The 17954-nt window shown below is 35.7% G+C and overlaps 1 protein-coding gene across 1 annotated transcript in view; it reads left to right on the top strand.

The window, feature by feature from the left end:
* LOC136037586 (rho guanine nucleotide exchange factor 28-like) overlaps nt 1-17954 on the top strand; it is a 330822-nt gene that overhangs the window by 165432 nt on the left and 147436 nt on the right. The window contains exon 10 of the mRNA XM_065720307.1: nt 828-951. Within this exon, the coding sequence (XP_065576379.1) occupies nt 828-951 (124 nt within the window). The remainder of the gene's footprint in view (nt 1-827; nt 952-17954) is intronic.

The raw sequence follows: 17954 nt of genomic DNA, 5'->3' as shown, positions 1-17954 counted from the left end.
AGCTACGCACGCTCCTCCTCTACCCCAATCTGTTCAAAGCCTCCTCTTTACATTATACCAGGAAGTTTTGATTTCTCTTAAATCTTCTTTTTTGACGTCCTCCCACCCCAGGTTTGCAGGTTTGGGGATGACCTGCATTTCGTTTGACCGAAGATTGTTGACCTATAAGGACGATCTTTGGCAATATGCCATCCCTCATCCGCAGAACTCATCCTAGCCATCCTAACCTTTCTCTCATTATAGCTCTGATTTACTCATATATATGTATATATATATATATATATATATATATATATATATTATACATATATGATATATATATATATATATATATATATATATATATATATATATATATATATATATATATATATATATATATATATATATATATATATATATATATATATATATATATATATATATATATATATATATATATATATATATATATATATATATATATATATATATATATATATATATATATATATATATATATATGTTTCTTTCAGCTTAGCTTGAGACAAGACAAAGACAAGTGACCGAAAAGATGTGAAATATATAATTTGGGCTATATATTTGCACGTTAGTGGAGTGAGGGTAAAGTATTTGGACAGTTTGAAGCTAGAAAACAATTCTTACTTCATAATATGGTGAATAATTGTACCTAACACATTTTGCATGCAAACGCGCTATGCCCTACTTCCCCCCCTGCCTAATGTGCAAATATGTAGCCCAATTTTTTTCTGAAGTACCGAATTTCTCGAGTTTTACACAGCGTAATTTTTGATTTCGTTGGTTTTTAACAAAATGAAATTTTTCAGGACAAGGAGAAGAAAAAAGGTAGTTTTCATCATTTTGTTTCTGTTTCACACAGCAATAGTCAAATTGTAACCTGCGACGTGTGCACCAAAGCATTGAATAACAAATCAGCGCTCCATTGTGACAGTAAGTTTTTTCTTTGCAGTATCACATATTGGTTATTAATCTTGGTTGTTCCTTAAAGTGCCCAGGAGACTGAAAATGAAAGGTTGTTTAAATTGGTTAAGTGGAAATTTACGCTACCATAGATATTTAAAAAAAAGAGAAAATGGGGGTTCAATTTGAGATAAAAAAAAAAAAAGACCTCCAGATCCAGTTAAGGAGTTTTCAATGCTAGCTGGCACCAAAATTAAAAAATAGAACCGTGGATGAAAAGCTGCAAACAATAGGGTGAATAAATTGGCACGAAACAGCTTAAGAAATTTGTCTTTGGGATTCAGCAAATTGATAATGTTAAGAGTCCTTACGGAGGAACAGTGTTTTCTATTCAGTTGCTTAGTTTTGTTTATTTATTTTGGCGCCCCAACTTGGCAACACTGACTAAAATGTTATGCTTCCCTTAATGTTTTGTAATTTTGAAGCAGAAAAATATAAAAGAATCGTGGCTTTGACTATGAATGGAACTAATCTTGGTCCAGGAGAGTAAAAAAAAAATGATTTGTTTACAAAAAAAATTATGTACCATATATGAAATTTACGAATAGTATCAAGTATGATACATTCAATCTAATGTATCATCTCAGATTAAGTCTTGTAAAATTTAAACAGTGGCAATTCGGTATTCCCTGAGCTAAGGCTTTCAGCACCTTCCTTTATTGACTGCGCATTTGGCAGCTCCTGTACGCAGAGCAGAAATGTTTTCCTCGCCAAGTGGGTTCCATAGCTCAACTGCTCGGCTTGTAAGAGATTCTTTGAACCCTTTATACTACTGTCATACTACTATCCTTTAGTTTCTCAAGGCAAGATTTATAAGTTGAATTTTACATCTTTGAATGCCTTTTGTCATACGTTTTTGGACTGATTCAGGATTCCCAATAAAGGTGCTCAAGAAAAATTTCTGGACACACACCTCTAACATCTAGTCTTAATTACATTCTAGGGTCGAAAAATATTATGATTATAGCTTCTGGCATACTTGATATCACTTACTTTTTTCGGATCTTTCCTTAGTTGTGGAAAAGCCTCCTTGCAGCTGTAATCATAAGTACCCCTCCCCCCCCCATTACTGTAGGAAATTGGGCCTCTGACAAACCAGACTTAAACCAGTAGCGAAATTTCGTTCCGGAAACGAAAAATATTTATTAGTGCTGATACACATCAGAGATACAAAAATACTCGAAGTTACCTATTGTATGTGCTTTAGCTTACACTGAATTTGCTTTTATTGGAAAGCAACAAAATTAAAAGAACAAGAGAGTTAGTGAAGAAAACTAATTGTGTTGCGAGAGCAACACTTTCGTTTTGTCCCCTTTTTTTCTTCTTCCTATGTCGCCGATGTTGGCTTATTCCTGGAACCTGCTAAGGGTCTAAGCTATGCGGTTTTTACGGAAAGTGTGGACCTCAGGCCGGATTGATGAATATGGCATTACATTTTGGAAAGCTCCGCAAAACTCTTGCCTGGGGCCAAAAAGGATGGTTTTTGCTGGTCCACGAGCCAGAGCCTATGGTGTGCGAAGTGAAGTGGAGTTATATAGCCTATGTCAGAGAGGATAATCTGAAGTTGTGCAGCCAAGCTTTTATTTCATCAAACCATGTTTCTGCTTTCGACTGGAAAGCTCCATTCTAGCAGGCAAGCAGGCAGGCAGGCAGGCACCACTTTCAAATTGAAGATGGACTAAAATCTATAAGTGTTAAATATATGCGGCAGTTACCCGGCCCCACAGCCAATATATCTTCTTTGAGTGATGAATATAAAAAATTTACAGAAGCAAAAAAGCGGCATTTTCCCACGGGTCCGAAAGTGCTGCCGTGATTTTGTCTGGGTTTATCATTCGTTTTTTCGCACTTGGGATTGAGGTAGAGAAATGTATCAGATGTACCTCTTAAACTTTAAAAGTTCTGTCATTGTTAAAGAAATTGGCGCATATCCTTTGCTCCTTTCTAAGTCGTGAGGTTAGAAAGTTGACCTACGGCAAAAAAATCAACTTTTGAACTAAGACAGATAGAATTTTTTGTCGACGGCAATCGATAGCTCTTGATGAGCTACAGTTCGTGGTAACGAACTGTAGTAAGGAGTAACCCGGCTCAATAGCAACCAAAAAACTAAAAAATGGGGTTTTGATATAAATAGCTACATCAAAAGAATCGCATGCTCATTTTAAATAAATAAGTTTAATCAAGTTTAGTCTTACTTATCAAAAGTTACGAGCCTGAGAAAATTTGCCTTATTTTAAAAAATAGGGGAAAAAGACCCCTAAAAGTCATAGAATCTTAACGAAAGTCACACCATCAGATTCAGCGTATCAGAGAACCCTATTGTAGAAGTTTCAAGCTCCTATCTACAAAAATGTGGAATCATCTTTGGTGAAGAGGGGTTTGTAACTTTTGCTAGTTGGTGTAGCCTACCTATACTCACTGTAACCTAGAATTAAGTGTTTATGCAATGGGTACAAACGATACATAAGAGAACGAGGCAGTTTCGTAATAATTAATAGAGTATCATCTATGGTATTTTAATCCTGAAAAGTTACGGATAGCTTTACAATACCAATTAGATTATATAAGATATTGTTCCAAGTCTTGATCTGTCACGATGTCTATGATTGAAAAGGATTAAGTTCAACTGGCTGCAAAGTCAATTAACTCCCGTCTTTCCATATTCTTTTGTTATTGTTATTCTTTGTTATATGCATATTCTTTGTCAATCAAATCTTAGCGAGTTCAATTTTCTCCGTATTTTAAGCAGGTGATACAAATCTTAGCAACATCTCTATTATCTCCAAATTCGTTTTAGAACCTGAAAACAATATAAAAGTGCAAAAAAAGAACAAAAATCCAGATAGCAGCACTTTACCGTAAACCTAGTTCGAAAAACATTTTTGTTTAAAAATCTACTGAATCTGACACTTGCGAAAGCAAGTCACTGGATGGGTTCTGTCACTCTTAAAGGCATCTTGTACTTTCAGAAAGGTCATGTTTATTTAGCTGCCAAATTCGAACACATCCAAGTACTTTAGGAAGGCTATGACTAACTTGTACTTAAAGTGGAAAGCAGGCACCATCACCTTTGCCCGACATAAAGGGTCTTTGAGACAATTTTCGTTTATGCCTAGTGATACGATACCAGTTGCTTAGTTAATGGGAGGTATTGACCATCCCTGATATCTTTTCCATGGGCTGAGAAGCTCAGCTAACAGAATTTGACGTACACAATGCTCTGGTTGTCACTGCAAGACGCAGATAATATGTTAAAAATCTGCGGTACGTTCTCCTGCTGCTGTTTTATGGACTGTTCACGCAGCTGCTCTATGATATCTAGCATCAGCAAAGGAGAATGGGCACAAGCAAGGATAGGCAGGATCAATACTCACGTGTGACCGTTAATTTTGCTGCGATACCATATTAATTTACGATGGAAAGTAAAGACTGTCCGGACTTCTTCCATTCTCTGCTGGGTATAGGTCTGAGGATACATCAATACAGAGCTGAGAGCTAATATATGCGAAATTATCATCCTGCCTAGACCCACTTGGATTACGGTTAGCGATAAAGGACCAGAGCTTTTTTTTTTATCCACTGTTAAAAGCTCATTGAAAAAAGAGGCTTTTTAAAGAGTCAGTTATAGGAAAAAATGAAGAAACCTGACTATATAAAATTGATAAAAAAGTTTACTAAGAAAATTGACTATAAAATTGACTAAGAGAGTTAACTATAAAATTGACTGTAGCAGGTTTTGATCACACCACGTCATCGTTCTGTTGGTATCATATATTTGAAGAAAATCGGTCTTACATTAGTTATAAGGTGTTAATTCTTATAAACCTAAAGTAAGGAATCAAATTTTAGTCAGGGGGTAAGAAAATCTGTATCTCGAAAGGTAGTTTGTCTTTTTTAGATTTGAATCCTCAACCTACCATTTAGCTCTAACTGTAATGTTGTAGTCTTGCACCTCCCTTTAATTAGTTAGGTAATTCTCTGGAACTCAGCTGGATAAAAGTCAGTAACGATTTGGAACTGACAGTTCCTGGATTGTCCCTTGGCTCCTATCCCTAATTTATGGTTCCTGCATGGCAACCGTTCCATCTTGCGAGTATGAGTAAGGATCTATTCCCTGCAGAATAAGTTGTGTGTTCTTTTTGTCTTAATAGCTTGATTTTCTTCTATTTCGAACGTGGTCGGATACAATATCTGAATAAAAAAGAAATAATAACTTGTTAAGTTTTCGCCTTCTTTTTTGTTTCTTTTGAATAACAATTTGGATTTTTTAGTAGGAAGAATTTAAGGGATTTATTCTGTGTAAACGGTGTTTGTCATTGGGATGGAAATACATACAAAATACTTTTATTAACAATATTCTGTAGTCACACCTAGTTGTAATTTTGATATATGTTTTACATTATTCATACTTTTGTCATAGACTATCCTCCCTTTTATATAAAACACATTTCGTATGTAAGCACTTTTTAAGGTTTCTTTGTTGTTGTTTTTTAATTTTTGGTGGTTTTTACCTCTGCTTTAGCATAAGGAATTACTAAGGCTTGGTTTTAATTTTTGTGGGTTTTTTACCTCTAATTTAGCATAAGGAACTACTAAGGCTCTACTAAGGCTTGCTAGTCTACTAAGGCTACTAAGTCTACTAAGGTTCGTTTTTGATTTTTTTTTTTTTTTTACCTCTACTTTAGCGTAAGGAACTACTAAGGCTCTACTAAGGGTTGTTAGTCTACTAAGGCTCGCTTTCGATTTTTAGGGGTTTTTTACCTCTACTTTAGCACAATGAACTGCTAAGGCTCTACTAAGGCTTGTTATAGAACTATTTCACTATGATAACGGAAAACGGTCAAAACTCTAGATAAAAATCTGAGTGTTTGTTCAGTGCTTGTGCATGTGTGTGTTCTTGTGTTAGTGCTGCAACCATTATTTTTAACTCCTATCCAAGCATTTACCATCAACTAGTTCAGGTAGGCTTACTTGCGTATTTTAGCCAATCAAATTAGCTTATCAGATTCTAGCCAAGTATATCGCTAGCCAAGTATATCGCTAGCCAAGTAACTGTGTGTTTTAACTAATCAAATAACCTCATCTTTAGCCAAGTATCGACGGTGATTGAAGTACTACTTTAATAGCCCGATGGATATATTTTGGACCTTAGCGCAGCATGATGTTATTTGACGTCACATTTATGCAAAGATTAAGATGTATATCTTAAGCTTTTGGCCAATCAGATATAAACAAGCTATGAAGCCTTTTGGCGAACATTTTCTCTCCACTGACACTTTTTGAAAGTTACTGCTTTTCTCGATCAAACAGCTCGTGGTAACGAACTGTAGTAAGGTGCGACCCGGCTCAATAGTAACCAAAACTCAAAAAAAAATGTAATTTTGATTTCAATAGCTACATCAAAAGAATCGTATTTTAATGCTGATTTTAGATATATAAGTTTAATCATGTTTAGTATTACCCATCAAAAGTTACGAGCCTGAGAAAATTTGCCTTATTTTGGAAAATAGGGGGAAAACCCCTAAAAGGCATAGAATCTTAACGAAAATCACACCATCAGATTCAGCGTATCAGAGAACCCTATTGTAGAAGTTTCAAGCTCCTATCTACAAAAATGTGGAATTTCGCATTTTTTGCCAGAAGACAAATCACGGATGCGTGTTTGTTTGTTTTTTTTTTTTTTTTTCCAGGGGTGATCACATCGACCCAGTGGTCCTAAAATCTTGCGAGAGGACTCATTCTAAAGGAAATGAAAAGTTCTAGTGCCCTTTTTAAGTGACCAAAAAATTGGAGGGCACCTAGGCCCCCTCCCACGCTAATTATTCTTCCAAAGTCACCAAATCAAAATTCTGAGATAGCAATTTTATTCAACGTAGTCAAAAAACCTTATAACTATGTCTTTGGGGACGACGATAACTTCGAAGACCACACTGCCTTTCCATGACGAAAGTAAAACAGTTCAAAATGGGGATGATACCTTTTTATTGACAGTGAATAGATATAAAATTATTTAACTGGATATTTTGAACACATATACAGTGTTCATTATAAAACTAAAAGACATGAATAAAAATAAATGTACATTGAATTTTATTTAAGGTGAACACTGTATATGTGTTCGAAATATCCAGTTAAATAATTTCATATCTATTCACTGTCAATAAAAAGGTATCATCCCCATTTTGAACTGTTTTACTTTCGTTTGGGGACGACTTACTCTTCCACAGTCCCCGTGGGATGGGCCACAAGCTACCAACTTTGACCAGTGCTTACATACAGTAATGGTTATTTGGAAGTGTACAGACGTTTTCAGGGGGATTTTTAGGTTGTGGGGGGGTTGATAAGAGGAGGATATGTTAGGGGAACTTCCCTTGGAGTAATTTGTCATGGGGGAAGAAAAATTTCATGAAGGGAGCGCAGGATTTTCTAGCATTATTAAAAAAAAACAGTGAAAAAATAAATATGAAAAAGTTTTTTCAACTGAAAGCAAGGAGAAGCACTAAAACTTAAAACGAACAGAAATTATTACGCATATGATGGGCTCACCTCCTCCTAGTATCTCGCTCTTTACGTTAAATTATTCTTAGTAATTTCAACTATTTATTGTACGGCTTTTGTGATTCAGGGGTCATTCTTAAGAAATTGGGAAAAATTTAAGCTTTAGTGTAAAGAGCGAGGTACTAACGGGGAGAGGGGTGAACCCCTTCATATACGTAATAAAAACATGAAAATACAGAAGTAGGGCAACTAGGCCTCCTCCCCCGCTCCTTTTTTCTCTCAAAATCATTCTATCAAAACTATGAGAAAGCCATTTAGCCAAAAAAATAAATATGCAAATTTCGTTTTAATTATTCATCTGCGGAGAGCCAAAATCAAAACATGCATTGATTCAAAAACGTTCAGAAATTAAATAAAAAAAACAAGTTTTTTTTAACGGAAAGTATGGAGCGACATTAAAACTTAAACGAACAGAAATTACTTCGTATATGAAAGGTGCTACTTCCTCATCAACGCCCCGCTCTTTTCGCTATAGTTTGACTCTTTCTCTCAACTCTACTTTTTAAAACAGTAAAAAACTTTAGCGTATAGAGCGGGGCGTTGATGAGGAAGCAGCACCTTTCATATACGAAGTAATTTCTGTTCGTTTTAAGTTTTAATATCATTCCTTACTTTCCGTTAAAAAAAACTTGTTTTTGTTGTTGTTTAATATCATCAAAGCAGCAAAAAATGCCTCAAGCAGTGCACTGCACTGCTGCAGTGCACAGCATGATTTCAAGCAGTGAACGGTTAGAAGTTTTAAAATATAGCATTAAAAACTTCACAAACAAATTCAAATTAGTATTCTAAGTTACTGACATGTTTTTACACCCTAAAAACTCCAGGTCATGTGCGTATGTTTATGTTCAAGGGCAAGCCTGGGGAGGGGACAGAAGCCCCTTCCAGAGGTCTCGTGTTGAAAAAATATACGTATTGTAAGTGCAACAGAAAATTTTTTGTTTTTTATAAATTAAATTTTTTATTTCGAGTTTTTTTGGTAAGATAATTGTTGAAGAAACCATCGATTTCCTGCTTTAAAAAGTATGTTTTAGCTGTTACGACTTTAAAGAGCTTTTACTTTCTTTCCTTTTTTTGCTCTACACATCTAAGCCACAATTCTTCACTTGTTCACAAGAGTAGAAGGGCAAGACCCATCCTAGAAATCCGTTTTTCGTTCCCTGTTGAAAAGGTTTCACTACAGATGCTAAAAAATAGAAATATGGTGAAGCTCATCGGAGTTAATCTAAATTAGGAACAAAAAAGTAACAGGAGGGTTAGCTCCATATGGTCTGTGAGCTGTTGCAATATCACGCTATAGGTAAATTAGTCTCTATGATATTACAAAAGACCACATAAAGACCTTTCCATTGATTGAACTGAAATTAAATCATGGCGGTGAACATGTTTATAATTTTGTCATTTGTTGGTTATTCATTATTTTCCTATTTTTTTTTCCTTTTGTATTGTTGACGTTGGAGAGTGTTTTTTTATAACATCTGGCGTTCCTCCTAAGGTGTTAGTGGTATCTAAAAGAGAATAATGCTTATCTATCCTTTTTCTCTCTGTCTCTCTCTGCCGGCTAGGTCTTCCAAGGTCTCAGTTGACCAAGTGTTATTGTTAAGCTCAGACAAAGGAACTTGACCTAACCTTGTCCTCCTCGGACTTCGTAGTTTTAATCAAGTGTTTTGAATGTAACCAACTTTACATAGAAGGGTCAAATGCTAAAAGCGGTCCCGGTAAGGCTCTTTTTTAAATAAGATAATTTCGGTTTTGAAGTGGCGTCTTAGGATGTTGTCTTATTTTCTTTTTTTTTGCCCAGTACAATGTAAAAAGTAAATAAAAACTGAAAAAATAAAGAAACCAGAGGGTGCTTTTTTTTATTAGTTTTAGTAAAACTACTCGAAGTTCAACAGTGCCAAAGCCAAAAGTGAAGAACGTTGACTGATGCTAACAAAGGACTGTCACGAGGTTAATTAACCTTATTCCTTTGTAGAAGCATTGTATATCGTTCATCTAACGTACCGCCAAAATATCTCATTTCACGATAATTCATGAAATATACCTTTTGTTTTTAGGAGATTTCCATAATGGAAGCGGTTGCCAATTGATGAGATTCCCATGAAAGTAGTCACAAACTAATAGCAAACCATAAGAATGAAAAAAGTAAAAATGGCCAAGACACCAAATCGTGAAATATGACTCAACAATCTAGTGAATTTATTTAAGTAAAACAAAAAAATTGAGAACAGTCAGACGAGAAAAATATATATTCAAATCCCCATGAACAATTCATTAGAGATATGATGGATTAGCGCAAAATGTTAATTGTCTATCATGTACACGAAACATTTGATATTAGCTGCTTCAAATACTGAAGCAGACCTACCCACGGCTCCTGCTCCCACGATTTTCATGCTGTATTTCTTAAAATCGCGTTGCTGGACTTCCATGTTGGACATCCGTGTCTAGTTACCCTTATCTGACGTTTCTAGTCTTTCCTTTTATTCTTCCTCGCGACTACTTTTCTTTAAGGCTTCCACCAATAGAACAGTTTGGTAAGCTAGAATTCCAGAGGAATTCAGCTATAAAGGCTGAAAACGATATAAGGAAGGTTGCCTATTCCATAAGTTATGGGATAAGCATCAGGTATACTACAGACAGCACATTAATGTTCGATGTGTGCATTTGAATGTTTAATAGGTAAAAAGGTATACTACGTATGTATACCTACCTACATATAGGTATACTACATACGGCACATTAATGTTCAATGTGTGCATTTGAATACTTCATAGGTAAAAAATCAGCCGTTAAGAAACCAAATCAAATATTGCAAATGTTTTTCTTTTTTTAAGATTTTTTTCAGAGCATTTGATTGAATGTTAGCTTGTTTATCCTAAAGAAAATATTATATAGATAATGATTAAAACGCTAAAAGGACAGTATTTACATATATTGTTGATCATTCAAAAATGAATAATTTTTCAAGTAAGTGTAACAAACCCTTTTCAAACTTTTCTCTAACACATTTTCGGTGTTCTCCTGAACATATTCTTCGTATGTAACGTATTTCCCTTAGTCAAAACATAGAGATTTTGAACTTCTAGCAATACGTCTGCTAAAAGGTGTACTGAACAGATTTTAAGGCTAAAAATGGCCGTCAATGCTAAGATAGAAAAGAATAGCCACCGAAAAACAGAAATCCCCCCCCCCAAAAAAAAAATGCCCGGTAAATAATGTAAAAAAAAGTCTGGAAATGATGCCAAAACACGTCTGTGAAAAATTCCATTATTGCATTGCCACCAAGTATGCGACGGAGTATAAACGAAACCAACGATGCTATCTTCCTTTTCATATTTTTCAGCTTTTCTCGGATTTGACTACTTTGGCTAAAACGTCATTCAGTTCCGGGAGTCTTGAGTTCAAACATTTATTACTGCTGCTTCCTTAAGGACATTATTTCCTTTGAGCGATTTTTTTAGGTTTTTTTTTTTTGGGGGGGGGGGGTTCTTCTTTCCTATCTTAATATTGACGGTGACGTCCAGTCTTAGTAATCTATTCTACTTATCTTTGAGGAGACGTATTGCTAGCAGTTCAAAACCTCAACAGGCACATCAAAACACAAGCACTTCTCAAAACCTCTCATATCCTTCACTACAAAATCAAACATTTCAATAAAATAAATGAATTGATTAAAATCAGGACAGTCTTCATTTATTTGTAAAAAAAAGGTAAGGTAAACATTTGGCATCGAAATATCCAAATTTAGAGTATAGACTGCAATGCACGTCTTCAATATCTCCAGCTCTTGGTCGCATCTACGATTTTTAAACAAAATATTGGACAGTCAATCCTCTATGCTTGTACATCTCCAACATTTAACCATAATTAATCATAATAAGTAAGAAGTGAACGGTCGGTTAGTTATAGGGTATTCCATAATTGCTGGAAAAACAAAGGAAGAAACACAACAAAAAAACTTGAAAACGGAAACAAGGGGCCAATTTTGTTTGCGTGTGGTGGGTCAAGAGGTGTGAGTAAAAAAGTAAGGTAAATATTTGCACTATATCTCTTTCAACATAGTTTCAAATTAATAACGATTGTCCAATAGTCCCAACTAAAAATCCCAAACTGTTGAGGATTTAAATTAAGTTGACGGTAAAGCTTATATGCAAAAATCAAATTAGTCTTAATATTAGTTCTTAATCTCAATCTTAAATCTTTTGGTAAAAAATAGGGCAACTTTCCCAGTACATCCCCTTCCATACAATTGCAGATGGAAACGAGTGCCTAACCTTAAGATTATCCCAGACTATTTAAGATTTGCATTCAAACGTTGCAGCAAAGCTTTTATACCAGCTCTCAGGGTAGGGAGAAAATGTAGGACCTTCCCCCAGAATAAGTAACATGCCAAGAAGTTTTGAAATATTTACACGTTGTTTGATTTACTTTACCCCCATCTTGAAGATCATATTGGTTTTCTATTTGTGTTATTTCGTTCAGTGGTACCAAAAAAATGTTTCTTTAAAAAACATATTTTATGAAGCTTGATTTTACACACTTGAAGCTTAATGTTGCACACATGATTGGCCACAAGAAGCAATTTAGTTCATTCTACGCTTCGAAGCTAAGAAACATGTTCATCAGGAACTTCTGAATGTATTGAGCCGTTAGGTTTTATTATCTCCAAATTTCATATAAGTCTAATGCCAGAGCTGCATATTGTCACACTTGCGCATAAAATCGAAATTACGCACGACTTCAGTATCTACAGTGTCTCCCGTCCATAATTTCCTGAAATTCCTGATGTTCATCAGGAACTTCTGAATTTATTGAACCGTTAGGTTTTATTATCTCCAAATTTCATTCCGAGTCTAATGCCAGAGCTGCATATTGTCACACTTGCGCATAAAATCGAAATTACGCACGACTTCAGTGTCTACAGTGTCTCCCGTCCATAATTTCCTAGAATTCCTAATATACATCAGGAACTTCTGAATTTATTGAACCGTTAGGTTTTATTATCTCCAAATTTCATTCCGAGTCTAATGCCAGAGCCGCATAGTGTCACGCTTAAGAATAAAATCGAATTTACACACGACTACAGTACCTACAGTGTTTCCCATGCGTAATTTCCTGAAATTCCTGATCTTCATCAGGAGCTTCTGAATTTATTGAACCGTTAGTTATTATCTAAAAAAAAATATCCTAAGTCCAGTATAATTATTGTAACGTTTACGTTACTATATATACGTTAGATACAGTAAACGTTAGTTGGGGACTAATCCGTTTTGATATTGGCTTTTCAAAAGAATTTCTTTCGTTAAATTATCGGCTTGTTTAGCGCAAATGTGACTTCAAATAAAGAAAACCCACATACGATTCATAAATCTTTTTTTTTTCCAATAAGCATGACTGTGGTGGACTCAGGAATAATGCCGTTTTCCATTTGTCTTTTCTTGGAAATTTTCTGAAGAAAACTGAAAATTTTCTACTTTGGCTTTTGCGAGTTTTTCGCTTTGATTTTGTTGCTGTTTGATCTTTCGAAGCAAGTTGTTGAGAAATTTCATCGAAAGCTGAGACAAAATAGACCGGTGTTTTTATTGCGAAAGAAATAGAACCAGTTCATATTTGTCAAATCTAAAGAATGTCATGCAAGTATAGTTAACACTAGTTTACCAGTATTTATGTTTATTTAGGGAGTTGAATTTCCGTTTCAAGCATATTTCTTGTATACACGGAGGGAGGGGAGTGGGAGCGTGGCAACTTTTGTCTTAACGGCAAAAAATTCCAATCGGAGATATCCATTGGAAAGTGACCCCGACCTGTAAGACCAATTAGTAAACATCATCTTGAATACTGACTGAAAAACCTACTTTGTTGTTTGTCTAGCAAGATTGGGTATCCTCCTTACTAGGCATCTGTATAAAGCTTCTGAATTGAAATTTGCCACGATGGCCGGTTTTGTGCCAACTCTTTGATGAGCTACAGCCTGAATTTGTCCCAACTTCGTTCGAATTTGTAGGAACATACTTTTGGCTCGAAATATCGTTTAACTAGTGCCCATTATTTCTTTACTATCCTTCTTTTCTTCGTTGCCGTGGTGATAGGGGATCATCAAGCAGTATTTATTTAATGAAGCAATCTGGTCTTCAGTGTGGTGTAAGACCTATGTAAATGGAACCGGCTGAGCTTGATAGAGGTTAACGTTCTCTCGGCGTTGTAGCAACTTCTGTGGACTTGATCACTCAAAATCTTATCTGAGAACCGGATTCGTATGGTAGAACGCTGGCAATGGTGGTCAAAAACCTCCTAAATATACCCTTTAGCTGCTTCAATGGGCCAAGATACAACACCAAAGAGCAGGGCTGCCCTCACTATGGACTTATATAACCAATCGACGTCCATCCAATTCAAGCAACATAACTAATGAATATGTTGATGAGCTAAACAGAGAGTAAAAACCTAATCTTTCATCCTCTGCCGGATCGAAATCAGGACTGGTCTCCCCGTGTTCACCTATATTTTGCAGTCTTGTTTCCATTCCTATTTATATGGATCAATTTGATGGACTTTATCATAAGTAGCACAGTAAAAGGCAATAAGAGAACAAGGAAACAAATAGGGAAGTTTACCTCTCCTAGACTTTAGACTTAGATTATACTGACGATTTAAGTATGCTAGATGAAAATGTTAGCAAAATGCAATAAGAACCATCAAGTGGACAGCTTCACTTACATAGATGGTATTATTAGCAAAGACAGTGGGCGCAGTGAGTACGTTAAAATTATAATAGCCAAGGTCCAGGTTTTTTTTCCCGGGTGAATTTTTTTTAAAAGAATAGGAAGATAGGTCTGCGACCCAATTACGCTCCACATTACAGAGGAAGATTTGCTAGATGTTTTTCAGAAAAATTGCCTACGGATTGTTTTGGGTACCCGACTGATTGACCGTATCTCAAACAGTGAGCTGCACGAAAAATATGGCTATAATAATGGCTATACTGTTTGAAAAGTCGAGAGGGCTAGGACACGTTTAAGGATGACAGACTGTCAAAGATTATCCTTGCCAAACAACCGCCTAGGGCCAAACGAAAAACGATTCTTACCCGAATGGGATGGAAGGACGTCGTAAGGAAAGATTTAAGCGAAATTGAAATTTCATGAGAGGGTACGAAGAGGGAAGCTTTGAATAAATAAGGAGTGAGGAGGAGCGTGTGTATCTGTGTTGGCCTCAGGCGACTTGATGCTGCAATAAGCAGTAGTAATTGGATCTCAGCTATGATTATGGAAGGCTTTCAAGAATATTTTTTACCCTGTGAAGTTAAAGAGTTACAAAGTAAAAAAGAGTGAAATTTTAGATTTTTTAAACCTTGATTGCAATAATAATTTGAATTTGGTGTCTAAACCCATCAGCCTGTCCCACTTTCTACTAACCTGGGTTCGCTTGTCAGGTTTCTCCAATTCCTGTCTTTTTGGGTATATTGGTCTAACACCTTTCCGCTAGTCATGAATATCAAATGAAAAGCTGATTCGACTTGGCTTGCCAGCTTACCAGTAGCGCTCTCATACTATTTTGTTTGCGCCTTGGGTATTAAAGATGGCATTCGTTCACTTAGATACTGCTGCTACTACCAACAATTCGGTGCCAGACCAAGGCACCTGAGGCCAACACAGCTGCGCATTTCATTTTTTTAGTTACTAATCAGTCTTAAAATTTTAGTCGCCATTTAAAGTTATATTGATGTTAAGTATACATAATAAAGATATATAATGTAGAGCAACAGAATAGTAATGATACATGGTAATATGATAGTATATGATCAGATCGAGCAATGTTTGTAAATGATTTTAGCTTCTTTACATTGTTCATGGAAAAGCCAGAGTTGGTGTTTCATAGTTTATTTTCGTTCCTGTGTTTCCTGTATTTCTTATCATCTTTTCCGCATCTAAGTCAAATTGACAGATTGATTGATAGTTTTGTAAGATAATCATTTTTTTTCTTATTACATAGGGACTGCTTTTAATTCCTTGGCAGTTCCTGTCTGAAAAATAAATACTATTCAAAAATAAAAAAAAAGAAGAAAAAATATTATAAAATTTTTATCCCTTTTGAGTATCTACTTTGTGTTTGCATTAATGCAATTAAATAGAAAAGTAAAAAAGAAAAGGACCAAGACCCATATAGGGTGGTAGAAGGAACCTATCTAGGCGACGGAGATTTACTGCCCCCCCCCACTGGAATATTCTTTTGAATGCGTTGTTTTATTATTTTTATTAAATTTGTTTCATATATTTGTTTAAAATTTGCACTTATTCTCTATGACAACTGCCATCCTCGGCTACTCTGTGAATATTGAGTTGGTTTTAGTCTGTTTTCCTTGGTATTGAAACAAGTCGTGGGATGCACTCAAGTTGTTTTTTTTCGTAGTACCAATCAAGGAAGTACAAAATTCCTCTTTAATTTGAATTCCTGTTGATATTTAAATTTTTACTTTTTTTTGAAATATTGAAATAGGATTTGTAATAAAATAAGCGAAGCCTTTTATTTAGAGTGTATATTATTCTGCATCAAAGTGCTTTCTGACTAACCCCAACTTCCAACAAAGTGATGTGCAATAGATAGTTTCAAACGTTTGTTCAGTAACGTTTTAGCTCAAGCACACCCCTTTTAATTGGTATTTTCGCTTGTTTCAATCTAGTGAATAATGGTAATAAGGTTCTTTCAGTTTTTAACAATACCATGAGCAAAGCAAAGCGCTCACAGGAATGTCAACTGGGAGGGGAAGGGGTTTAATTGCCCTTTCCTCTGTATTTTTTGCCCCACTCTCCTATATTTTGAAAAATACCTTTTTCAAAATTCACTGAAATAATAATAAAAATTGCTCCCCCCTCTAATATTAGTTTTCAAAAAAGTATTTTGCAGTCTCAACATTTTCGTGAAATAGCTCCTCTGACTGTTCAATTTTTTTCCTTAAAGCAAAATTCAGTTACAAGTTGGGAATGACTGTCGATTCTGAGGGAAAATAATGCGTGGTCTCTTCAAATCTTCTTATATTTTGCAACAAGGAGAATAATAAAGGAAATCCAGAGTCTCTTCTGATCCTCTGTACATAAACTAAACCAAGGCAAAATATGTTATTTACAGTTTGTGTATGAGCTTACTAAGGATTTCCTATCCTTCCTAATACTTATCAACCCTACTACACCCGTCAAAATTGGGATTTAGATAATTATGAATAATAAGCAATATTTACTCTATGTAGTATAAATTAAACCATGTAACTGGAAAATTCGTCCTCGGGCAAATTGCCCAGAAAATCTTTCCCAGGAAAAATCCGGTCACTGAAAACTCATTCACGGAATACTTATCCCGAAGGAAAACTTGCTCCTTTAAAACTCGCCCAGAAAACTTTCCCCGTCGAGAATCTACCCAAGGAAATTTTCTTCTGGAAAACTTAAAGAGCAAAATTTGCCCTAAAGTCTTGCTCCCGAGATTTACGAACGAACTTGACCAAAGGAAATTCATACTCAACTAGTTCCGGAGGAAAACTTGGCTCGGATTGGCTACTTTCCCTTATAAATCACCAACTGGAGCTTACTTCTTAAAATAAGGTGTAAACCCGTGACCTCCCTCTCTTGTGGGCACGTTTGCTTAAAAATTCCTCGAATGAGCACCTCCCAAATTTCTACAACCAAACATTCCTTAGGAAGTGGCTGGAGAGACAAAAAAATTGGCTTACTTTGCTCCTTCAGTCTACGCAAGTGCATTGACTTTGAAAGGATCAAGGTATATCGCCGTCTTTTAATCTGTATCATGACATTAGCTGGGTTGCCACCATGATCAGTTCCTAAAGTGCTGCAATTGCCTTAAGTTGTGCGCTACACGGCGATTTTCGGTGCTACAGTCATTTTTTTCTTTTTGTGCGTGTCGCAAAAAAAAATTGCGCGTATCGCGGCTTGCGCTGCGACTTTTTCGACTCAAATTGGATCCGGGGACATAGGGGGTTGGTGGAGGGAAACAGAAATCTTGGAAAACGCTTAGAGAGGAGAGATCGGAATGAAACTTGATGGGTAGAATAAGCACACAATCTAAATATGTGATTGACATAATTGGAACGGATCCGTTCTCTTTGGACGAGTTGGGGGGTGTTAATTTGGAAAAATTTAGAAAAATTGAGGTATTTTTAACTTAAGAACGGGTGACCGGATCTTAATGAAATTTGATATTTAGAAGGAATTCATGTCTCAGAGCTCTTATTTCAAATCCCGACCAGATCTGTTGACATTGGGGGGATTTGGGGGGGAATCGGAAATCTTGGGAAACGCTTAGAGTGGAGGAATCGGGATGAAGCTTGGTGGATAGAATAAGCAAATGTCGTAGATACGTGATTAACGTAACCGTACTGGATCGCTCTCTTTGGGGGATTTGGGGGG

The sequence above is a fragment of the Artemia franciscana genome, chromosome 17, assembly GCF_032884065.1.
Source record: "Artemia franciscana chromosome 17, ASM3288406v1, whole genome shotgun sequence".
NCBI lineage: Eukaryota > Metazoa > Arthropoda > Branchiopoda > Anostraca > Artemiidae > Artemia > Artemia franciscana.
Note: the sequence above shows the minus strand (reverse complement) of the source record. Positions and strands in the feature narration are given on the sequence as shown.